Source organism: Anneissia japonica, unplaced genomic scaffold (genome assembly GCF_011630105.1).
Source record: "Anneissia japonica isolate Jap-2015-1 unplaced genomic scaffold, ASM1163010v1 scaffold287611_len363355_cov233, whole genome shotgun sequence".
Taxonomy (NCBI): Eukaryota; Metazoa; Echinodermata; class Crinoidea; order Comatulida; family Comatulidae; genus Anneissia; species Anneissia japonica.
Window position 1 is genome coordinate 294,068 of NW_022732785.1, and position 24,999 is coordinate 319,066.

Sequence of the window (24,999 nt, forward strand, 5' to 3'; positions counted from 1 at the left end):
ACGGCACGGGCCCAGAGCCGTTCGTAAATTCGGGTATTCGTAAAATCGGGGTTGACCCAAATTCCTATATATTTGCACTGATACTACTTACACTGGCCTAGGCTAGGCCTACAGGCTTACGCAGCTATGTCTGAAGGGGCCTAGGCCTACAGTTGGCAGCTTCTAAGCATTCTGATCCCACTCTAGGCCCTGCACAAATTTGTTTTTATCGGACATTTTTACCTTCTTAAATACCTAGATCGTGGATTTTATTCCAACACAACTTCCATAGATACTTGTTTATTATATATATTGATCATTCAATAAAACAATCAAGCACTATGTTGAATTTTTAAGCTGAAAACGATGTTTGAAAGAGAAGTAAAATTTATCGCATGCACATGTATGAAGAGGCCCGTTAGAGGGCCTCCTTCACTTCTGTATAGTATGGTGTGTTGTGTTGTATGCATGGTAATAACAGGTACAATTCGAGCGGATTTTTTTTTTTTTTTAAATCTTTCGCGTCAATTTTTATGATGTCATCACCTTTATATTACGTTCGTAAAATCGGGAATTCGTAAAATCGGGGTTCGTAAATGAGGGGTTCTACTGTACTTGTAACCATCCTGTTTGTTACCAACTAAAATTTTGATATTTAAAAGCATTCAGCGTCGCCAGTTTTGAACGGACATGCAGGAGATGCCCTGACGAGGAGGCAGATTTCCCAGACGACAGCAAAGTGGGCGTGGTCTAGCGTCGCTTAAAATGTTTCAAAGGCTTATTGATTTTAGTGTCTACTAATATGTAGAAAATAGCATACAATTCTTTTTTTCTCCCCAATGAATTGTGGTTTTTCTCACTGACAGGGGAGCTCCCCAGCTCCAAGAAAATTCAAAAAGATGGTACCACGTAATGATGCCACATTTTGTTGATGGATGTTTCATGGAAAAATTCAGATTCAAATTGTAAGACTGGCCTTTAATTCTTTCAAAAAATAAGAATTGACTTGGACATTCTGGCAATTTCTTGATTACAAAGCAGCAAAATAGTATACAGCTTGTCATGCTGGCAAGAGCGGAAATGCTTTATTAACAGGTATTTATAAAGGTATATTTATTTTATTGAAAAATGTACTTTGTGAGTGGTTGAATCATGTAAAAATGTTTTATAATTATGTGTTGTGACTGTGAGAACAACATTGAGGTAAAAAAATTAAGAATTAAAAGTTAGGTGTGAAAGTGCATTAGCACTGCCTTGATTAGATTCTCTATATAGGCCTAGCCTAAAGATAGGCCTAAACTAGAGAATAGGTAGGTAGGTAGGGGGGGGGGGGCTCAGCTAGCCCTGCCCCCAACCAAGCTCGAGATCGTCCGCATCGTCGACAATTGCCGATTTACTTGCCTAAATAATGCTTAAATAATTTTAATTTATCATATGATTACACTATTTCAGAGTTGCGGTATCTCGGCCAAATCTAATTACACATCAACCAAACTTTACTGCATTCAAATATACGGTAATCTGTCTAGGGCCTACCTAACCTAGTTAAGGCCCCCGGCTCAGAATGGCCTACATTCTTCCTTCCAGTCCAGCCACACAGCTCACTCAGGAACAGGGCTGAGTTGAGGTGTGTTGCGATTATCTCAAATTCATATAGTAAAATAAGCAACCTACCAAAATGCGCTTGAACAAGCTGTTCTCTTTTGATGGAAGAGGTTGTGAACTTGGCATTTTGAAGCCGTTTTGTTAAAGGAAACCTTTCTAATACCAAAATAAAAAGGAATTTTCCTTCGGCGTAAACCTCGTGTATCATCAAACGAGCCAAAATGGCCGACAGAAAAGACGCATGCGTGTTGCTAATGTTCAAGATTTCCTCATATTTAATTTGTTATTTTGAGCAAGTTATAAATATGAGATTATATAAATATATAAGATATGAATAGTATAGATATATACAATATATTTTCATCCAATGTTAGAATTTAGCAGATGTCTAAATTTAGTTTAATTTTCAGAGTATTCAATGCTGCTTGACCTGGGAATTAAAATGTCAGGGAGAAAGAAAAGTCACTTGATCAACTATCGACATCAGACACCAATCACCACAACAGGGTTTAGTACGAGACGGCTTAACTTTGAATTGGTGTTATATTGAAAGTTTGGGGTTATACCCCCAAAAAAATGTATATACACGTGTTTATTGAATCTTGACGTAACTAATATCATGGGTTGTTGTTTTGATAAACAAAAAGAAGTAGGTTCCCAGGTTAGTTAATTTTTGTTGTTGTGTGAAATGGTAGTGCACGTTCAACCAGTCAGTCACATGATTTTGTATCTACCTGTACACTGTACTGCTGTACCTATTTCACATCACGGTGAACATTCGACAAGGTGTACAACCAACCTACCGGTTCAATGTGTAACTTTCATAATAACATAAAGCCTTTCTAATGGTATCCTCCCTAGGCTAGTCTCCTGCCTATAGCCTAATGATATTACTGTACATAATGTTGTAAATAATATATAAATTTGTTAATTTTGAGTAGGCCTTGTAGTAGTAGTGAAGTGTAGCAGGGCCAGTCAGTAGTATGTACTAATCTATAAATAGCCTTAAGTCATAAATTCTTTTTTGTAGAAGGAATGATTTTTTTTCCTGGGCCTATTCCTCATATGTATATGTTATATACTGTATGTATTTTTCTTTTGATTATTTTATTAGGGCTATTAATCTAAATTAATTTATATTATTACTACTGATTCTATATTAATACTCTGTTTTGTCTCATTTTACCGATGTACTGAGGCCCCTAAAGGCCGTTTTCCACAAAACAAATTTATTCGCGCGAATTAAAATGTTGGGTTGCTTCCTTGAGCTCTGATTGGATGTACATTTTTATGCTTCGCAAAAGTAGGAATAGTTTGTGAATGCGCATGTACCTACCCTTTCGATTCACGCAAGCAAATTCGTCTAGTGGAAAATAGGCTTAATGACCAGCTTCAACTGGTTGGACCACCCTCATGAAAGATATACTGTACACCTATACATGTTCATTTCATAAACACCACCACTATTTAAGATAGTATACATACTCCAAGTATCGGAATGCACGCCATCATGTCGGGATTCAATATTCCGACATTAATTATGTCATCATCAAATACTTGTGCATATAAGCTTGCAAATATGGATAACTTTTCATTCCTGATGATGACATAATTAATGTTGAAATAATGAATCCCGACAGGATGGTGTGCATTTCGATACTTGGAGTATGTATTATACTATCTTATCTGAGATTAAGCAAGTCTTCTGGAAAACGGCAAATACTCCGACAAACCCCACCTTGTGTAAATTAATTTATCTTTTTACTTTCCCCTCTCGTCATACAGGCCTGGACCTACGTCGTCTGATGCCACAAAGAGGTCGACAGACCAAAAATATTAATTTGCCAATTTTGGTCTTTAACTATTAAAAGCATAATCTTGAGCCATTATTTAAGCCATAAAATAGGCTTCCAGTGGGAGCGTGGTGTCTATTGCTTGACCTAAGTTTTCTTGTTTTTAACTGATAACCCATCCAGGCTATCTGTGTTGGCAATTCACTTGAATAACTGTACAAGTTAAACAGATAGTTGACTTTTTAGTTCTCAGTCAGGTTTTATCTAGGCAGCCGCATGGCATCATATTTCATAGGTTTACTTTTGAAAGATGTATGATGCAACCCATTATTCCTTCAAATGGATTCACTCTTACAACTTACAAGTGAGACAATATAGTAGCTAAGTGTTACAAAAACTCTTCCCATGAACCTTCAATACCAGAGATTTTTATTCCGGGACCTTGACCGAGGCTGCAGTCGGCCCCATGGGTGGGACCCCTGTCGGCTAATTTCTGGAGCCACAACTAATTCACACCGCCCTCATTGTTTCTTATTTAATGAAAATGATGAGAAAAAAAAAAGTAAGCTAACCTACTACTATACATACCTTTATGCAAGCTTTACAAATCAATAACATGGAACAAATTAAATAGAAATTTCTGTAGAAATTTTTGTATTTATACCTCTATGTTTCAATTACACAGTATTGAATGATTATATTTGATAAATTGAGGCAAAAACCTTTTAAAATAAACTGTACATTATCAAATTTTCTTTGACAAAAAACTGTTGTATGTGCCTATATATCATCATGACCATATTTAGGCATATCACGATTGAATTGTTTATTCTGAACAGATGACGACATGAAGTTAATAATACTTGTCTCTTATCCAAGAACCATTTACTTTGATTTTAAGTTTTTTTTTTTCTTTTTCATTTTTCTCTTCATCAGGATGAACCTGGAGAAAGAAGTAGACTATTAGGTAATCCAGTTGGGAATACACCTCACCGGCCAATCACAAGGTACATTGAGTATTGAGTAAAGTATTTCTTATTTTTCTACAGGATAACAGCGAGGCAGCCCTCCTGCCCGAATCTGGAAGCCCATCTGATAACTGGTACCGATTTCTGTTTCTTTTATAATGATGGCAATGTATCTTTGACCAATCTTTTGTGTTTTTTTTTTTTTTTTTATCAATACAGTTACTTAAACAATAATACATTACTTCTGTAATAATAAAATATTAAATAGTATTAATCTGCAATTTATTACATTAATACATTTCTAAGTTTTAATGTGCTTGTTTATGATATTATATAGTTTATACACTTCATATTACTCTGCTTATTTTCCAGCGATCATTTTCCAAATCACACACCGCCCTCTATGAGTAAGGGTGATGAACAGTCAGCCCTTACAAGAATTTTAAACCAGGCAGCAAGGTGAGTTGTAGTGTATACAAAATATACCTATTACCGCTGATATCTGGAGGAAATAAAAACAAATAGGAGTAAAGCAAGGAAGCTTTCATATTGCGATACCGTAGGATGTAATGGCACATGTGTGATGTTGTGCATTGTGAGGACTGCATTAAACATTGGTGTGTCAGTTTCTTTTTTTGTGACATATGTTTTGTAATTACTGGATAAGCGTGGTAAGTATTTAAGTTTACTTTACCAGGCTCTCCCATCCAGCTGTCTTGATTGCCAATAAAGATTAAGAATATACACGTCGTAAAACTTTAAAATTGGTTTACAGTAGAACATAGAAAGCAACAACATTTACAGATTAGTGAATTTGTTTTATATTCTTCTTCTACGTTCTCATTCAAAAGCTCTATATTTATTATATGGTGTTGTATTATTTTTGAAAAGCTGCCATTTTACAATGGCAATGTTTTATTAATAATAACAATGGCATCTTGGAAGGCGCACTTATCCATCTCAGAGAGCTGCTCGTGGCGCCATTTCCACTTGCAAAAACAAACACATTTTCTGCATTTTATTAATTATATTTATAAATGTTAATTATGTTACTTACTCATCAGCAATATCATAGATGTGGCAGCAATCGACTCGCATTCAATGGAGACGCACGAGTACATGGATAAAGCAAGACATTATAGGTAAATATTCAGATGAATGGATGGATTTTTACACCAAGGATAACCCACAAAAGTCTGAAGACATATTTCCTGTGGGGTCCTTCTGGAGGTGATTGGTAATTACACCGGGAGGCAACCCCACTTTTTTCCAAAGAGTGTACTGCATTAATTAATGTGTACACGGGACGCTATCGTAACTTGCATTTCTGTTGAAATACAAGTTTCACAAAGCAAATTGTTGTGCTTTCCATTAATTAACGATCCATTAAGTTGAACAATTATTCAATGCAGTTCAACTGTAGATGTGCAAAGAAAGCTCTTAAACAACTTGCGACCCCTGGTACAGAAAACATGTTACTTTTACATTGGTTTCTTAAAACTTATGAATTTTAGTTCCAGATTAGCAATGGTTAGCAGTGGGCCAAAGAGAGAATACGCTTCAAAAGTTGCGTTACCCAACGGTGTCGGAGTTCCACATTCAGTATTGTCAGCAGATCCAGTGACTTTGGCAGATATTGACATGGTAAATAGCGCCCCCTAACAAGCATCTCAATAAATTAAATTGTGGTGCTATGGAATTGAATGGATATTATTTTTTTTTCAAATGGAGAGAAAATTATATTCAAATTTAAGTCTGTGAGTGCCATAATCATAACTTTTCTTACCTCAGCTTAAATTACGATGTTGGGCTACTACTGTATAGTAGAATCTATATTTGGAGGCACCAGCTAATTTCTTTAGGTAAAAGTGAGCGAATTGACATACAAAAAAAAAATTTGGATGTGTAGTAAATTTTTTTAATTGTGTAGTTCAATTTTTCTTGACATTTACCTGTTTGTTTTAATTTTCAGATTTCTCAAGCAGTTAAGAAGGCTTCAGAAGCAATTTCAAATCTAAAAGTAGAACACAAAGAAGATTTAGTTGTACAATTTGCTCTTCCTAGTTAAGACCATGTGGTATAACCGATGAATTGTACCAATAAAGAATTAAAAAATAAATTCTGGAAATTAACAAGTAATGGAGGGAGTGAATACTTTCTTATGAGTGAAAAATTGCCAACATTGTTCAAAATGGTTTTTTTTATTACTTACTGCCTATTGTATACCTGGGGATTTTCAGTTTCCGTTTTAAAACTTGTTTTCAATTTATTGTTTATAAAATTAAATTCCCTACAAAAAAATTTGAATATTAATTGTATGCTGGTTCTATTACCATTAGTTTATGTAAATAAATCAATTAATTAGGAGCAATCATGTTAGGCTCCGAAAATTAAATATCTATGATGTATAGCTTCTGTATTAGTATCAATATCTAAGACCAGTTTAAACCAGGAGTGGCGCTCAAAATCTTGAAAGTGGTCCTGAAGGCAAAGCCCCAGAAATTGACATTTTAGGATCTACTAATAAGTTAAAAATACCTATACAGTATATTTTTCTTTCTCCCCAACAAGGATTAAAAATATTGACTCTCCTAGTTTAAACTCATGGAATATCATTGTATTGTAACATTAAATATTTTCAATAATACCTCTTGGCAAAAAAAATCAGAAAGACACTTGACCCTCAAGGATTTTTGGGAGGAGCACCAAAAAGTTGAGCCAGGCGCTCGCAACGGATCGTTTTTAATGACGATCCATGCAGACGGTGTCGTGCCCTCTAGCACTCACAGGGAACGAAGTTTGATTCGTTGTGAGACAGTCGTGAAGTGAGGGTATTCATTTTGATTAGATATACAGATTTTTTTTTTTTTTTTCATTATTAGAACTGTAGATAGGGCATAGAAAAATGTAGGTGTTTTCAACCGAAGTTCACTAGTAAATCAATTGGGGAATTGCAGTACAGGTGCCTATTGTCTGAAATACATTTGTGTTGTCCAAGAACTGTAGCAGAGTATAAATAGAACAAGAGAGTGTACTCCTAGTGTAGGCTGCCCGCTGTCATTTGTGTGTTCTTTATTACCCAGTACTGCATTGCGCACAGTGCAGTATTTGGTGTCTTACACTGGCTGCGTATTGCCAGTGTTTTTTACGCTCCCAATGAGCGAGGTTGGCTCTCTTATTCTATTTATACTCCGACTGTAGCCAATATCATGAATTATTTATTTATGTTCCTTAAAAGAAAGAATATTACACCTCCGTAAAAAGCAATGCTAGATTTTTGATTGGCCAGTTTGGATAACACAATTTTGTTTTGGTCCAAGTATCAATTGTAGATATTGCAGCCCCAGTTTGAGCAATAAAATTTTGTAAGAACACATTTTTGTCATCTGGTTATTTTGGCAATTGTTGATAGTGCACATATCCAGAAATCTACTCAAGGTGCTTTTTCCCTGGTTATTGGATAAAGAATCAATTGTACACACGGTGCAGGTGCAGCTCGGTACTATTACTTTTATTCTCGGAATCTTCCACTTCCTACCAGGTAACTGGAAAGAAGGACCAAGCTGGCCACATCCCCCTTTTGGAAAGTAAAGAAAAATAAATAATTGATCTAGAAAACCAAAATTTTGCAGGGGCACTGCCCCAGATCACCTAAGCCCCCACTTTTTTTTTTTGGGGGGGGGGCCCCTTTTAAACCTCTTTTAAACTGCCTTTCATACCTTTTATGTGAAGAGAGGCAAATGCAGATAGTGAAAAGCACTGGTGTGAACTAGCTCAGTAAGTTTATTCTCCCCTAAGGGTCACTTTGTGTCCGAGCTATCTGGTAAACCAGCATATACATATGTGGCAAAGACAAGCCAAACCAGTCACTCGTCGCAAAAACCAATTTTGAGTTATTAATAAAGTGCTAGAGAGTAAAATAATAGCTATAAAATGGTAAAAAAAATCATTCAAATCGGACACTTCCTTATGAGTTACACAGCTGTTTAAAGAACAATATATGAGAAATCAGCCTTCAAAGTTTATGATTTCAGGCATTTCACATGCAGAAACTATCTTTAAATCCTTAAAAAGTGTTGTTTTAACATTGAAACTGGGGAAAATAACAGCATAGAATGATGTATAAAAGTTAGTTTAGTGCAATAAAATAGATTTTTAAAAATTTGACATTCCAGCATGTTTTGGCCGGTTTGGCTTGTCTTTGCCACATATATGGCACTATTTCATGAAGAAAAGCGCACTGGAAGCATAGAATAATTATGAAATAACTCATTTTCTAACTTTCTTCTCCCCTAAGGGTATCTTCGTGTCTGAGCTGCCATGCAAACCACTATAAGCTACTATTGTCTGTCCACAACAGGGGCTGTATGGACCACCACACTGGGGTAACACTGACTCCTATGGTTTATAGTCCAAAAAACTTGTTCCACCTTCAGAATTATAGGCAAGCGTGCTGTTCAAACCAGCTACAATCATATGCTTGTAAATACAGGGACTGTGGATGGACCAATACACAAAGGTAGCCCGCATACTCTATGATCAGATGACACAATTTAGCTGTAGCCATTAACTCAGTTCACCATCTACAGTCACATGACTATTAAAAATATTTAACTGGAGCCAGGTGACTCTAAACACTACCTCCAACAGTTGCATGCACATCAGAAAGGCCTAACTATAACACTGCTCATCTCAGTTTAATGAATATTATAAACACTTACCTGAAGCTAGTTGACCCATTGAAAATGGACAACTGGAGCCAATATTAATATCATAAATGCTTACTTGAAGCAGCAGACCATTCATGTGGCTTACTTCTAGTTCGGCGACCATTCAAAATGCTTAGTTGGAGCCGGTTGTCCCCCGTACTGTCATGTGAATATTATGAATGCTTACCTAAATTTGACAACTCGCATGCCTTAATCCCAGTCACATAACCATTAAATACTTACCTGGTGTCTGTTGACCATCAATATTGCTCACAAACAAACATAATTTTCTTTTCTCAATTTAGCCTTGTTAAGATAAAAAAAAAACATCAACATTAAGGTACCAGCACACATTAATAACATTTTAAGTGTAAATTTTAGATATAATTTACCTGCTCACCTAAAATATTTCAAATTTCTTTTCTAGTCCTCTTTCATGGAACCTCCAGATATCAGAATGGTAGTCTTCTTTCATGGAGTCTCCAGATAATCAGAGTGGTAGTCTTCTTCCACGGTGTCTCCAGATATCAGATTGATAGTCTTCTTCTGTGGAGTCTCTGGCTTCTTCACCAATACAATTTGGCAACTACTGTATCAAATCTCTTTTGTTCATGTTTTTTTTTTTTTTTTGCTTTCCAATTTCTTTTTTCTTTTTTCATCAATGAGTATGCAATATAATGTTTAATCTTTTGTTTTATCCATGGTGAATTTTTTTATATTTTTTTGTTGTTGATGGAAAGCATTCCTTATTCTTTTCATACTCATGTTAATCCAAGTCTTACTTCATATTCAATGAGACTTTTGTCTCCATGATAATTACAATAAAACAAAACATGCTTAGAATATCAATCAAAAAGTTATATCTAGCGTAAATGATTCAATAAACCCTGTGGCTCTTGTGAGGTGTCGTGACAAAATGAGTCTTGTGATACAAATATAAATTGATAAGCTTTATGTTGAGTTTTATGGTTTCTAGGTTGAGTACAACTGGAGTGATATCATTTGTAAGTTCAGATGTCTAAAAACATACTTAAGATAAACTGATCAATTTCATGTTGGTATTCCTATAAATTTCGTAAAATACTGTGGATTAAAAAACTGTGCATCGAAATCACCTTTACATTAGGCAATTCACCTCAGTACTATTGCTACTATGAAACATATATTTTAAAGTTATCATAAACATTGAAACTCAATTTTTTTTTTAATCACTCCAGGTATGTCTCCTAATATATATCAAATTGACCTGGCTTACGACAGGACTCCTTTTGTCATGATACCTCACTTATGTAAATGAGCATTTTCATGGTGCCTTTCCTTTCTGTTACAGATAATTTTTTCATTGCAGATCATTGGATCCATTTAATTTGAAATTAAATAATAATAATAATAATAATAATTTAAAATGATTGTATTGGAGTTTTCCTTGTTACTCTTGATAACATGTATCATACATAGTCCAAGGGAAATTAAACACTCATTCACAATAGAATATTTTTCTAATTTAGCATGGCTCTTATTGGAGAACAGCACTTATTTCATCATTTACGGTAAACACACTCTGTAGTGAGTTTTTAATTAATACATCCTTATTATATGTACATTCTAAAAAGATAGTGCAATAATGAACCCTAAGTATAAAATACACATGCTCTTAAACAAGTTACAAAAAAGAAAAAGCTCTGTATTTCACCCTCAAGATTTTACAATCAAACATTGACATCACATCATGACCATATATGTGGCAAAGACAACCAACCCAGTCACTTGTTGCAAAAATCTATTTTTAGTTATTAATACATGGTTAAACATTAAAATAAGGGCTAACAAATGGTAAAAGAATAATTTAAACCCGACATTTCATCATGAACAGGCGTTTAAACATACAGTGGTTTAAAGAACAATATTTGAGAAATCAGCCTTAAAAGTTTATGATTTGGGTATTTCTCAGACAGACACCATCACCAAATCATTAAAAATTGTTGTTTTAACATTGAAAATGGGATATATAAAGGTTAATTTAGTGTAGTAAAATTGATTTCAACAATGTTGACATTCCAGCATGGCCATTACCTGGGAAAGAGGATTTGCGAAAAATGACTGGTTTGGTTTTCTTTGCCACATATAGGCACATTATGACTATATATGGGCATACAACAGTTTTTGTAAAATAAAATATAGTCTGGACAAGACCTTCTCCATTACCTTCTCATTTAAAGACCTACAGTACCACCGGCTTCATCATGTGGTATGTAAAGAAGAATATATTTAGTATCAAGTGCCTTCTTGTTCTTTTTAATTAAAAACATTCTAAGTGGATAACCCTTACGGTTAGGCAGATTTTAGTGGTCAAATAAGGCACCTGGTCTCAAAAAATTATTCCATCATGTCTGAACCAACCTCATTAGATTTTTAAAGTTCATTTTTATTAAATAAAAAGAAAATTAATTCACTAAAAGTGCAGGCTGTATAGCACCAATAGGCTCTGTCCACACACTACCAAATATGTCACAAATAACATTGACATGTGCTAGCGGGGGTACAGGGGACCTCTAAACCCCCGCTTGGACCCCCTGTCGAGGAATTTCCAGCAAGGTCGTCAGGGAAAAATGAAATCTTGACCGCCGAAAGTACAATTTAGGTATGCTTGACTAATCTGTCAAATTTTAGGGATTAAAAACTGTTAAGTGCGAGCAGTACTACAGTATGTGCGAGGTGTTGTACGCTATCGCGATCGTATGGGTTGCGGTGGTAGCGCCAGATCTTCCCCAACAGGGGGATGGTACCTCCGACTTGTGGTTATTACCCTCGAAAGGCAGCATCTTAACTTGCATGGTTTTCTATCAAGTTACCTTTTTTAAATAAAGCATACCATAATCAACAATATTTCCCCAGGGGGATGTGTGTGGCCCTTGTCGGGAACTGGACCCTTCACCTGGGAATTTCTGGCACCACCCCCGACATACCCATAGTTGGGTGAAATATGACATCATCTTGCCAATACACACAAGCTTGTGACATAACATTTGATAGTCTGGACAGAGGTTTAACACATTTCATTAAAGTTTACATTTCTAAAGCTCGTCCACACTATCAAATTTTCTTTGACAAAAAACTGTTGTATGCCCATGTATAGTCGTAATGTGCCTATATATGGTCATGATGTGATGTCATCATGACCATATTTAGGCATGTCACATGTTTTTGTAAATTAAAATGTGTTAGTCTGGACAGGGCTTAAATGACATCATCCAATGCATCTTTAAAACATTTAACATGTGTTGTATATTGTCCTATGCTTCTTTAAAGCATTTAGCATACATGCTCATGTCGCATACATGCTCATGTTCACTAACTCCATCCACATTCTTCATCATCTTTGTCGTCTTCTTTTTCATCTCCTCCATCCACGACTTTCTTCATCATCTTCCTCATCTTCTTCGTCATCTCCTATCAACAGGTCATCATTCAGCACTTCATTATCCTGAAATGAAAAATTAGAATGAAATGTTTAAGTTTTTAATATACTTTAAATCCATTTATTCCAACTGATAGTAGTGTTTATAAAAAAAATTAATAATAATAATAAAAATAATAATAATTTAAATAAATTGGACTTATTTCCCCTTAAGACAGGTTTTAGATATATAATAATAAAAATAATAATAATCATAACAACAATAACAATAATAATAATAATAACAATAATAATATGATAAATAATAATGAGCAATAATAATATAATATGAGCTATATACTAAGCAACGCCATCTGCTGATTGTCAGTGGAAGTCTGAACAGATCATCATTAAAACTGATCTGTTGCATGCGCATCCTCGCGTTACGTTCTTCACAGAACTGCGTCGGCCTACAACCATTGGGTACAATAAGTGCCTGGCTTAAGGCACTGTGCATGTTTTGAGTTTGGTAATCACCTTGCTCTGCCAGACTTTCTATTTGAAGGCATAGGGGCCATAGGTCCATTGTATAAACTATGTATCATTACTTATAAAATGTTGTGTGTTACGTACCTCATCGTCGGGTTGACGGGTGTTTGCTAGACTGTTGTCGTTGTCGTCTTCATTCATTATCACAACCTCAGGAGCTGGTTTGTGCCATGCCATCTTCAGTATTGTGTCTTTGAACTGTTGACCTTTGCTGGCAGCCTAATGAATATGCATAAAATTGAGATTTTCAGCCTAATGAATATGCATGAGATTTGAGGCATATTTCCTTTAAAAGTTTTATAGGTTTAACAAATTATTTATATATGAATGCGAGTCAAGATTATGATTTAACTTAAACAAATAAAACTGTGCTTTTCACATAATATTGAAAATATGCTTAAAACTGTTCAATCAATTATAGTGACCAATTGGCGCTGAAGCAGGTTGGGTTTCAAAAATTCAGTATTTGACCAAGTATTGAAAAGAAAACAACCTCAACATTCACAGACATATTCGATAAAAAAGACTAATACATCCTTCATTTGTTGCTAGATGTGTGATATCACACGATATCAGATAAAAAAAAAAGTTATGACACAAATTACTCACTAATTCTGCCTCCATTCTTGTTTGGTATCCTATGATAAGACTGTTGTTTGCATTATTATATTCAATTTTTTCTAGTTCTCCATAAGCCTACAAAAAATAATTATTTAAATGTAAATGTATACGCAATCTTTGTTGAAAATCAACATAAAAATTTTGATTATGCCTCTGGAAAACTTTGGTGGCCCAGTGAAGTGCCTACCATTGCCAGATTGCCAGTGTAATGAGACGATCCCCTCCTCCTATTAAACAGTGCACCGCACCAAGATCTTTTTCATGAACATGTGCTACTACTATGCACACGGAAACCAACCGATTAATCTCCCAGCCAATGGATGGCATCAGCAGGCTTTAATTAAGGACCTAATCATTACTGCCACCCTCTGCCAGGAGCAGTGGTAGCGGTGAGTCCGGAGGGGAAAAGGACCCTCGCCGGGGACTCTGGATCCCTGCTTGGACACCCTGTCAGGGAATTTCCAGCAAGTTTGTCGGGGAAAAATCAAATTTCAAGCCCCGAAAGTACAATTCATGCAGTTTTAAATGTTAGGGATTAAAAACTGTTTAGTGCGAGCAGTGTTACTATATGTGCGAGGTGTTGTATACTATCGTAGTCTTGTGGGTTGCAGTGGTGACGCCATTTTTTCCCCAACAGGGAGATGGTACCTCTGACAGGGGGGCTAGTACCCCCGACTGGGGTGGGGCTAGGTTTTCTCGAAGGGGAAGGGGTGTGGACACCTTGTCGGGGATCTTAGACCCCTCATCATGGAATTCCTGGCGCCGTCCCTGCCCTCTGCTGCGGAGGTATTCACTGCAGAGTAAAAGAATTAAATTGAGTGAATAAATAAATGTTGAATTGATTAATTGAGAACTGAAATCAAGTAGACTTACAGCAAAATGGGTGATAACTTCGTCTTTATCAGATTCCAGAAAGCCACTAACTATCAATTCCCTTGGCCTTTTATCAAGTATAGTATTTGTCTTATGATGGTTGCCGCGACCTCTTTTGTACGAACCACGCCCACGACCCCTGCCTTTCATAATACTACCACGCCCTCTGCCAGATGATAGTAATCCTAAAGATCGGGCCTTTAAAAGAAAACAAATATTAATTTTAAATAATAAGGTGGCCATGGTAGAAGCATCCTCGTCGCAGCCCTGGTTAATGCCAATTCTACCACCACCACACAGTGGACATAAAAGAAGATGATTTAAATAATTATATTGCATAATGGTCAAAGGTCTATTGTTATGCATTGCTTAGAAAAACTCTCTCAAGTCATTTTAAGTTGCTAAAAAACTACAACAAAAAAATGTTGAACAGCTGCAAAGGGTAGGATAAAACACACAATTTTGAAAGAACTAAATGAATTATTGTGCAACACAACAGATACAATATTAGAGCATATTTTAATAATGTTTTTGTTTTAGAATTAAGTTTTACCTCTAATTTTAACTGAGCTACTCTCTTCTTGAGTTGACTTGTGTCTCCGCCTTCTGCTTGTTGGTTGTAAAGCTCCAGCTCTGTGTCTAACAACTCTTTCTGAGTCTAAATCAATCAAACATAATTAAAACAATTTACCAGATTAATTAGTACACTAATACTAATCAAGCTACAAAGATAACAAAAAAAAATACAAAGATGATAATAGTTATGTTGATGAAGGTGATGATGATGGGTGGTTGTACAGGGTACACTTTTATAGATCCCTGCTCAGCGATGAGGGCATATCCCCATACTGCTGGCTTGGATTTTCTTTTTTTTATTTTCCAGTTACATCTGCTCACTTGTTCTGAGCATAGAGACTCTCGTATTTTGCGCAATATAAATGAATAACCTTTAACCTTTGTAATTACAGTAGTAATGAAGATGAATGCGGTGATGATAAGAAAGACGATGGTGATGATCAAATGATGATACAGCACAGTATTTAAATTCAATATATCCACACTTTGCCTTCACATTTAATAATAACTTTACAATTTTCAAATACTTTACCGATGATGCAGTCTTTGGTTTTGATACAATTTCAGATTTGGTTTTGTCGATTTGTTTATTAAGTGCTTTCATTGATTCCAAAATGCTTGACTTCACTTCAGTACTTAGACCTTTCCCCTTTTCCAGTTTCTGAATCAACAACTTTGGTTTAAAAAAATGAAAAAAACCAAAAATTAATGCATTATTATGAATAAATTTAGTAAAAAAGTTATTTTCAATACTGCGCACATTCTTGTACAAGCATTTATATTGCAGCTTTTCCTTTCGGTTATGAAGCACATGCCAAATCTCCAAGCTTAGGAAAAAACTCAAGGCAGAATGTAATACAGGTCCATCAAAACAGAAATCACAAGCATCACAATTAACAAAAGCAAAACACACAACTGACACAACATTAAGAAAAATAATAAGAATAGTAAGTACTAGGCAAATAAGTGAGTTTGAAACCTCAAAATTTAGCGACAGTGAGCTGGTATTGGCATAGCAAGCCTCATATGTATCGCAGCTAAAATTATCTCCACATTTCTTTAAAAACTTTTATAAACCATCATTCCAATTAATGAGTGATCTTGATGTGTTGCATGTGAAGGAAATAATAAATAACCACAATTTAGGGCCTACCTTTTGTTCTTGAATCTGTTTTGTGAGAAGTTGTTGCTTTTGTCTGGCAATGCTGTTCCTCTTCTCCATGGCTTCCTTTTGTTTCCTTAACCTAACAGCTTCTTTTGCTGATGCAAGTTCCTGCTTAGCTTGTGCTAACTTAAGTGCAGCCTGATTCTGACTGGATTGTACGGCATTTGGATTGTATAGAGTCTTTGATAAATTTATGCCTGATTTTTTGACAATTGTCTACAAAACCAAAAGAAAACCCCATGTTAATAAAATGTTATTTACTATGTGATATTAAACGGTTCTATCCATTCAAAATTTTAAATTTTATTCTTTTTATTAACTTTTCTTTTAAAGTAAATCATTATTAAGCCACGCAGCTCATATGAGCAGAAGCTTTCTCCAGTTTCAAGTTGTGTGAAGCGGATAAGTTTGTGATGCTTCCCCGTTGGTGGGACGCTGGTCCACCGCAGGTTACCCCCAGCAATTTGCTAGTACACATTGATAGAGCTAGGTACTGAGGTAATGCAGGTAAAGCGCTTTGCTCAATGGAAGAAGCAAAATGTACAGTGAATGATTAATAATCAACCTCGAGGTTGGGAAACCAAACAATTTCCCCTGCGTTAAACTGTCTTACATAGCTTATATTATATTTTTCTGGTTTATATTATTGTACCTTTTCTGTATTATCTGGTTTCTTCTTGTTGATTGACAGCTGATCTTTAGATGGAATGATGATTCGTTCTCTGACAGATGACTTGTTTGCTTCTTTACTACTATCACCTGATGTATTACCATCCTTTAAATAAAAAAATTCAAAGTTACAAACAAAAAACAATTTGAATGAAATTATAATTAAATTAGAAATCAACAATAATATTCATAGAAATGTGTCATCGATGTTATGTATCGTGGGTTACATCTGTAGTGTGGGAGGTGGAGCGATATGATATTTTGGAATAAACAAATTTTTTTTCTTGCCTTGACAACAAGAGGTCGCCGGTTCGAATCCCATCAGAGGCATTTTATTAGACAATGTATTTATTTACAGGACATTTGTTTAGAGCTATGCTACATCATACATCGTGTAGCATAGCTCTTAACGAATGTAGTCCTATAAATGACTAAAATTTAAATATACATATGTGTGTGTGTGTATATATATATATATATTTTTATTCATTCATTTATTTGTGGTATAAAATGTACAATAAGCAGCCAGATAGATGTGTATAAGAGACAGCACGGAACCAACCGATTAATCTCCCAGTGATGGATAACCTGAGAATCTTCCTTGTTGTGCCAATAGACTTTGATAAACCTGTTGTTGAGGACAGCTTCGGTACATCCAATGGCACTTCGAGCTTGTGCGCTAGTAGCAAACGTAATCAAAGCTGCCGTTGGGTCACCATCAAATGCAACCTGTAATTAAATAAATGTAAGAGGAGTTAAATCACTACAAAATGTCATTCTTTTTCTCTACTCTTAATGTAATCAAAGTTGCCATTGGGTCACCATCAAATGTAACCTCTAATTAAATAAATGAGGGTTTAAATCATTATAAAATGTCATTCTGTTTCCCTACTCTTAATTTAAACATTAAAAGCACATTTCAAACCATCAAATTTGTTATATAATACACAAAATTATAAACTGAATTAAACAAACCATTTTTTAAATGAAAATTTGTAAATTGATTACTGGATAATTTAAGGACAATTTATTTATTTATTAAACCATATTTCACGAGGGTAGCACATCCAGCAAATCTGATCATTTGGGGGCCCTCGCATACATTAAAATACAATAAAATTTGATAAAACAAAACAACTAAGAAACATGTATAAAACAGCATAAAAAGATTTATATACGAAAGATTCACAAAATAGACAATGGATAAAATTTTAAGTAAACATAAATAATGGTAATATTTATGCATGTATTATTAAAATTAATTCAAAATTCAAGCTAATTATAACTTACAATACTAATTTTATTCAAGACAATCAGAATATTTAAGTAACAACTACAATCATTGTGAAAGTCTCTATGTAATTTCAATAATTTTTATAAACAACATTCTTATAATGTGAAAAATCTCTTGAAGTATTTTGATGTGATTTGGGACTTGTGTGTACTGCTTCAATTGTGATTTTTGTATTGGTAGGAATTAAAGAGTGATATTGTCTGTATTCTATATTGTTGTTATGGTATGTTGATCATTATGTGGGTGACAATAGAATTAGGTAGAATTACTTAACTACATAGGTCCTTTGATGGGATGCAAGTGTTCCTAAAATCAGCTGCATACACAGTTCTTTGGGTAATATCAAGTTACAATAAATAGGGACTAGATAACTTAGTTTTCAGTAGTTAGTGTCCCAAGAGGGTTGCAGACAATAAAACTCTCACCTGAAGGTTAACTATTGTCCCAAATTTCTCAAAATGTTGACTTAATTTTGAAATAGTGTTCAAGTTTCTTGGCACTTTCCTAATCACAAGACATGAATTGTCACGGTTTGTAAAACGTGGCTTCTTCCAACCCAATCGTGATTTAACATCTTGGACAGTGCGGTTCTCACTCTGTTGTTCCAATCTATTTTTATTTGCCAGATCTGATTCATTGAAGGTTCGTTTTCTGTTATCTGGAATGGTTTGTATGACTTGCCGAGTGGACTGCGTTTGTTGAGAAGTATCTGAAGAATGTGTATCTATAACGGTTCTCGTATTTGAGTGATTAACAGGAGGTGAAGGTGTTGTATCCAACCGATTCTCAAGTTCCTCCAATTCTGAAAAAGTCAAAATAGGCCATTAGGAAATGCGTCTTAAGAAAAAATAATCTTTATCTTCAATAATAGTAACAAAATGTGGTACCTTTAGGCGTTGCCATAGGAACTGTCTGCACACCTATCAATTCTCGAGAGCGGGCAACATAGCCTGGCTTTTTCTGTCCACTATCAAGTCCAGGATCCTCCGGGTTATAACCATCTGGCTCATATTGTTCTACATACAAAATAGAATTTTTGCTTTAAGACTTAATTTACATGTAGACAACTGATCAATCATTGTCTAGTGAAATACTGTAAATGCTTGAATAAGCACGGCTCTCAAATAAGCACCACGCAAAACCTAATTTTTTAAGCTCTATCCACACTTTCAAATTTTCTTCGACAAAAAAATGTGACAAGCCCATATATAGTAATGCTATGCCTATATATGGTCATGGTGTGATGTCATCATGCCCATATATGGTCATATCACACTTTTTTGTCACACAAAATTTGATAGTGTAGACAGAGCTTTAAACTAAGCATTGCTCTTCAATAAGCGCCGCAGTGCATAATCAAGAGTATTATACTACCCTGTGTGTAATTAAACACCTAGAGAAACATGGTTTTAAATACAATGTATACAGTGTTAAAATAAATAAATAACACAATGAAGACACAAGAATTTCTCAATAAACAATTACTTACGACGATGTAAGACTTATAGTAGGCCTACTGAACTGCAGGAATACATGAGCTTACATTGGATATGGCCATAGAAAGCGCCACCCCAATATTTTTTTATAAGCGCTGCTCTCGATTAAGCCCCACACTGAAGCCTCCAAAATTTGTACAAGTGCCGAGGCACTTATTCAAGCATTTATGGTACTATTAAAATGTGAGATCATTTCATTAGGAAAAAAACTAATAAAATTGAACACTAGATTGTTATCATACCTCTTTGCGTGGCAGGTTGTGGTATTTGTGGGGGCGGCAGACGCATTATTCCAGGATGTGTTGCCAATGGTGGAATGCCGGGTCCTGACCTCATATTCGGTGGAGGGCCTACCGGTAGATTTGGTGGAGGAAATCGATGCAAATCTGGAGGCACACCAGGGAGTGGTCTCAGCATTGGTCCTGGTGGGGGAGGAATCCTAGGAGGAGGTAAACCCAATGGTTGTCTTGGTAGACCCAGGGGAGGATGAGGGGGAATTTGAGGGGGAATTTGAGGGGGAGGAGGCTGCTGGGGAGGAGGCTGTGATGGCAATGGTGGAGGAGGTATAGATGGTGAGCCAATAGACAACATGTTAGGTAAATTGAGGTCATCCACAATGACAGGGTCGTTGCCATGGTCATAAGGGCAGAGTTCACCTCGCATACAGAATCCTTTCTCTGCAAAAGAAAAAATTCATCATAACTAATGATAAAATAAATAATAACTAAATTATTTTGCATAAAACTTTCATATTTTAGTACAACCTGAATTGAAAAAACAACAGATTTTATTTCAGTTGGGTTGCATTTTATGAATATAAATGTTTTCTATTTGTTGAAAAAAAGTAAATTAAAATATATAATAATGCCCATATGCATATCTATGCATTAATTCAGGATCAAAATTCACAGAATAACAGTTTACTAGTTACATGATTGTTAGATGTGGGTTCTTTTCATTAACATCACACCATACGCAATTCTTAGTTGTAACTTACCGTCGTAGTCCCGACACCGTGGCTTTAGATTCTGATGCAATAGACGATCATGATTGCTTCTATTGTTACCACGCTGTGCGCCCCTATTGCGTCCTCTTCCACGAAAGCCTCCTCTACTTTGTGGTCTGTTATTGCCGGATCCGCTTCCAATACTTGTGACAACGCTGATGGCGCTTGGCATGTTACTCAGATGGTCCGGAGAATCCATGTGCTGGTTGTTTGCCGATTGGTCTTGGTTCCTATAATCATCTCGACCTCTTCCTGAAAAATACATAATTCAATTGTTAAATGCTGCCACTAAAAAAATGCCAGTTATTACATGAAATTCTGCACATTTTTAGTGAAATGGCTGCACTCTAAATTGGCATGGCTCTGCTCAGTAGTAAAGTATGTAGGTAGGTGGAGAATCACAGCATCATTTTGCTGAATTAGTACGTGAGTGGTCTATGACTACCTAGTAGGAGTAAAGAGGCACTTATAGAAGCTACATGTTCATCAGGATCAGGGTAACCCCTTACACTTCCGAAAGATGCAATGAATTTTTAAAGTGCACACAAGCTAGATGTGTACACAGGACCTCCATTTCAAGTTGTTACCTGAGAAGACTTGGTTCTACCAGATAAATCATGGGCGAGGAGCAGCTCGAATCAGCGCCAATGTTAAAGCTGTTTCTAGAATAATGCCCTGTGAACACACAAGCTAGATGTGTACACTGAACCTCCATTTCAAGTTCTTACTTAAGAAGACTTGGTTCTACCAGATAAACCATGGGCAAGGAGCGGCTCAAAATAGCGCCAATGTTAAAGCTGTATCTAGCGGTGCTCCTACCTTACTGCTCGCCCACTTGACTCGTAAGACTGACATTTAATGAGAGTCTAAGCTTGACCGCTAGTAGTCCTTCGGTATGGTGAGTGTGAATTCACACCAAAATGTTTGTAAATATACCACTTTCAGTGGTACATTCACAAACTAACAATAGTGTAACATGCCTAAATAAGCTAATGATGACATCACATTCTGACCATGTATAGGCATATAATGACTATATATGGGCATACAACAGTTTTTTGTCAAATAGAATTTGATAATCTGGACAGAGATTACCATGCGAATAATGCCATGTGAGTAATGCCCTGTGAATAATGCACAGTGAATAATGCCCTGTGAGTAATGCCCTGTGAATAATGCCTAATGTTAACATCTGATGTCAATGTCCCTTCAAGTTTGACATTTCCCTATGGTATAGCATAGGGATATGTTGATTTCTTAAGGTATTTGTCTACTGTAGGTCTCAATGCACTCACTGCAAAGTATTAATACAACTCTACAACAGAATAGCTGAGACCAGAGTAACTGATGTGATTATTCCATTTCCTGTGTTTCTATTGTGTAAATCACCTAGGGGCATTGTTTTGTATTAAACACTCTATAAGACCATGGAGGTATTATTGAGAAGGAGATCACTCGAAAAAGCTACGCGCATGCAGCGCTATGCAAATGAACCAAGATCAAAGCTGCCGCAGCGCGTGAAGAAGTTTGCGCGATGCCTTTGAAGTCCCATGTGTTCCCCGCCATCAAATTTTCAGCAGGCATAGTTTACCAAAAAATTGAACATGGCGAAATGGAGAGCACCTTGTCTTCTCGATGCGCACTACATACAGTCAATCACTATGGCTGCGCAATCATTTCCATTTTGAAGCTGATGCATTTATCTCTCATAAAATATCAAACATATTAATTTTTTCTACCAAAAAAAGTTTCGAATTTAATGGAACATTTACATGACCTTTAAAAGTATAGCATATTTCAACTTCAATTTCCATAAATTGGCCAAAATTCGCTAATTCTAATTTTAACAGATATTAATTAATAAATGATTGAGGATTATAATAAATTAAATCATTTTAGGGTTAACGAGGGTTAATTATTCGAAAAATCAATCCAAAATCTGAGTATTTTTCAGTTTTACGCTGACTTAGCTTTATAGTCGAACTAATCAATCTTTAGACAAAATTATAATGAACACAAAAGTAATTTTAACATAAATATTTTACGGAATCCGTTCCTGAAATATACAAATAACATCATATTAAAAGTCCGAAAAAAATCTAATCAGGGGAACACTGTTCACTATAAAGATATTTAATGGGTTAAAATCAAACGCTTTATTGCACAACTGCTCTGCTGGAAGCGTATAAATGCATGTCGTTGCCAAGTTGTTGCCAACGAAAAAAATGTGAATTATAGGGTAATACGCCCGCGCGCGATGCAGAAGCGGCGAACACATGGGTTTGTCACGTCAAAGGGAACTGTTGCCGAGTGATCTCCTTCTCAATAATACCTCCATGATAAGACTAACGTTATTATTACTTAAGCATACAATTCTTGATTACAATTTGTGATCCAGTGACGCAATGCTGATGCATTGCACAATGTTAGCATTACCTTTTGACATATCCCAACGTTCATAGTGCCTTTCTCCACCCCTTCGGCTAGAAGGCCTTCTATCATCTCTTCGCCTTCCCCTGTCCTCATCTCGAGTGTTAGGTCTTCTACGATCATCTCTGTTGCAGAATAACAATGTTGAATTTAAACTATTAATTTCTCGTATTTATGACTGTTTTATGATTTCTACATTCAATTGTTTAAGATTACAGTAAAGTAGCCGTTCGTAAATTTGGGTATTCGTAAAATTGGGGTTGACCCAAATTCCTATATATTTGCACTGATACTACTTACACTGGCATAAACTAGGCCTAGGCTAGGCCTACAGGCTTACGCAGCTAAGTATGAGGGGGCCTAGGCCTACAGTTGGCAGCTTCTAAGCATTCTGATCCCACTCTAGGCCCTGCACAAATTTGTTTTTATCGGACATTTTTACCTTCTTAAATACCTAGATCGTGGATTTTATTCCAACACAACTTCCATAGATACTTGTTTATTATATATCTTGATCATTCAATAAAACAATCAAGCACTATGTTGAATTTTAAAGCTGAAAACGATGTTTGAAAGAGAAGTAAAATTTGTCGCATGCACATGTGTGAATTTCACTGACTTTGAAGAGGCCCGTTAGAGGGCCTCCTTCACTTGAGAATTACATAGTACTGTATAGTATGGTGTGTTGTGTTGTATGCATGGTAATAACAGGTACAATTCGAGCGGGTTTTTTTTTTTTTTAAATCTTTCGCGTCAATTTTTATGACGTCATCACCTTTATATTAAGTTCGTAAAATCGGGAATTCGTAAAATCGGGGTTCGTAAATGAGGGGTTTTACTGTATTGATAAAATCAGGTATGAATGGTTATGGCCAAAAAACCAAACAAAAATAAACATTATCTTAAATTAATATTCTAAATTAAGACTATTGTAGAAATGTAAAACTCAAGTTTGTAACTACAGTAGGCAGGTTATAATTTATTAATAATTTTTGTTGAACTGAAAGTAGTCGGTTGTTTATGATTGTTTTGTTTCACTGTGCATATATCATTTTTGTTACTGTGATTTCCTTTGTACCATTTTGTTTTTCTTTCACATTCAACAACAAGTAACTAAACAATTACAGGAAGAAAGATGCTTACTGCTTACTACATATTCATGAGGCCAATGGAAGATTTTAGCAAGAAAGAAATAAAAAATGCTGTGATAAGGTTTGAACTTAGAACCCTGGTATTGGAATGAAAGGCAAGCATAATAATCAGCAACTATTCAGCTCTATTCCAATTTTCAGCTTTTTCCCTCGATGTTTTTGTATTATCGTAAGTATCATTTAATTCTGTCCTCGACTGCGATTTTGATATTGAATGAAGAAAGAAAGAAAAAAAAAAAATTCACAGCCTTGCTCAAAGGCACAACCGAAGTGAACAAGGCTTGTGGTTAAATAGAGTTTAATTATATTACAATGATATTTTATGATTCAACGTTACCTTGGACTTCTACTCCGGGGATAGACATGACAAGCCAAACACATAAGAAAAATTTAAACTGTGATATAGTTGTATGTATAAGAAATCAATAATAAATTGGAAAGTAACCAAATGGAACGAGAAGGTAATTGAAAGAAAAAAAATAAATAAATAAAAAAATAAATAAATAAAAATAAAATAAAATAAATAAATAAATATTCATTCATAATGTTAACCTGATTTCCCTCACTGTTGTAATCATTTTTCTTTTATTTTGATCCGGTTTTTCCTTTTATTGTAAAGCGCTTAGAGGTTTCTTGCATTTTGCGCTATATAAAGAATAAATTTATTATTATTATAAACACCCCTGCCTACTTTGATTTTTGGGAATGCTCAGTCACT

General features: G+C 35.4%; 3 protein-coding genes across 6 annotated transcripts in view; 1 reads left to right on the forward strand and 2 right to left on the reverse strand.

Annotated features, from left to right (window-relative positions):
- Positions 1-1,818, reverse strand: part of LOC117115794 (N-alpha-acetyltransferase 15, NatA auxiliary subunit-like) — a 22,778-nt gene extending 20,960 nt beyond the window's left edge. The window contains exon 1 of the mRNA XM_033259725.1: positions 1,654-1,818. Coding sequence (XP_033115616.1) covers positions 1,654-1,710 — 57 coding nt within the window. The 5' untranslated portion in view covers positions 1,711-1,818. The remainder of the gene's footprint in view (positions 1-1,653) is intronic.
- Positions 1,819-2,032: 214 nt separating this feature from the next.
- LOC117115795 (ragulator complex protein LAMTOR1-like) lies at positions 2,033-7,719 on the forward strand. 4 transcript variants are annotated; one of them, XM_033259730.1, is made up of 6 exons: positions 2,033-2,233; positions 4,427-4,479; positions 4,718-4,804; positions 5,410-5,487; positions 5,860-5,989; positions 6,318-7,719. In XM_033259730.1, the coding sequence occupies exons 1-6, from the start codon at positions 2,204-2,206 to the stop codon at positions 6,411-6,413; spliced, it is 474 nt and encodes a 157-aa protein (XP_033115621.1). In that variant the 5' UTR covers positions 2,033-2,203; the 3' UTR covers positions 6,414-7,719. The 4 variants fall into 4 exon arrangements, with proteins under 4 accessions (XP_033115621.1, XP_033115619.1, XP_033115618.1 ...); XM_033259728.1 differs by having other exon boundaries at positions 2,034-2,245; XM_033259727.1 differs by lacking the exon at positions 4,427-4,479 and adding an exon at positions 4,314-4,384 and having other exon boundaries at positions 2,034-2,233.
- A 3,597-nt stretch (positions 7,720-11,316) lies between these two features.
- Positions 11,317-24,631, reverse strand: LOC117115804 (RNA-binding protein 26-like). Its single transcript, XM_033259744.1, has 15 exons — positions 24,619-24,631; positions 23,137-23,255; positions 20,692-20,952; positions 19,937-20,371; positions 19,086-19,214; positions 18,624-19,000; positions 17,493-17,633; positions 16,888-17,010; positions 16,224-16,451; positions 15,603-15,743; positions 15,048-15,152; positions 14,495-14,692; positions 13,610-13,696; positions 13,085-13,219; positions 11,317-12,538 (listed from the first exon to the last, which is right to left on the reverse strand). Exons 2-15 carry the CDS (start codon positions 23,144-23,146, stop codon positions 12,449-12,451), a joined length of 2,460 nt encoding a protein of 819 aa, XP_033115635.1. The 5' UTR covers positions 23,147-23,255; positions 24,619-24,631; the 3' UTR covers positions 11,317-12,448.
- Positions 24,632-24,999: the final 368 nt, after the last annotated feature.

Bases quoted from the DNA above. Each gene is read 5' to 3' on its own strand.
- LOC117115795 (XM_033259726.1), top strand. From the start codon at position 2,204: ATGGGTTGTTGTTTTGATAAACAAAAAGAAGTAGGTTCCCAG. The intron at 2,246-4,313 runs GTTAGTTAATTT...TCTCTTCATCAG, and splicing joins AAAAAGAAGTAGGTTCCCAG to GATGAACCTGGAGAAAGAAG. The intron at 5,488-5,859 runs GTAAATATTCAG...TATGAATTTTAG, and splicing joins GATAAAGCAAGACATTATAG to TTCCAGATTAGCAATGGTTA.
- LOC117115804 (XM_033259744.1), bottom strand. The intron at 15,744-16,223 runs GTAGGCCCTAAA...TTTAAACCAAAG, and splicing joins AACAGATTCAAGAACAAAAG to TTGTTGATTCAGAAACTGGA. The intron at 13,697-14,494 runs GTAAGTCTACTT...TATTTTTTGTAG, and splicing joins AAGTTATCACCCATTTTGCT to GCTTATGGAGAACTAGAAAA.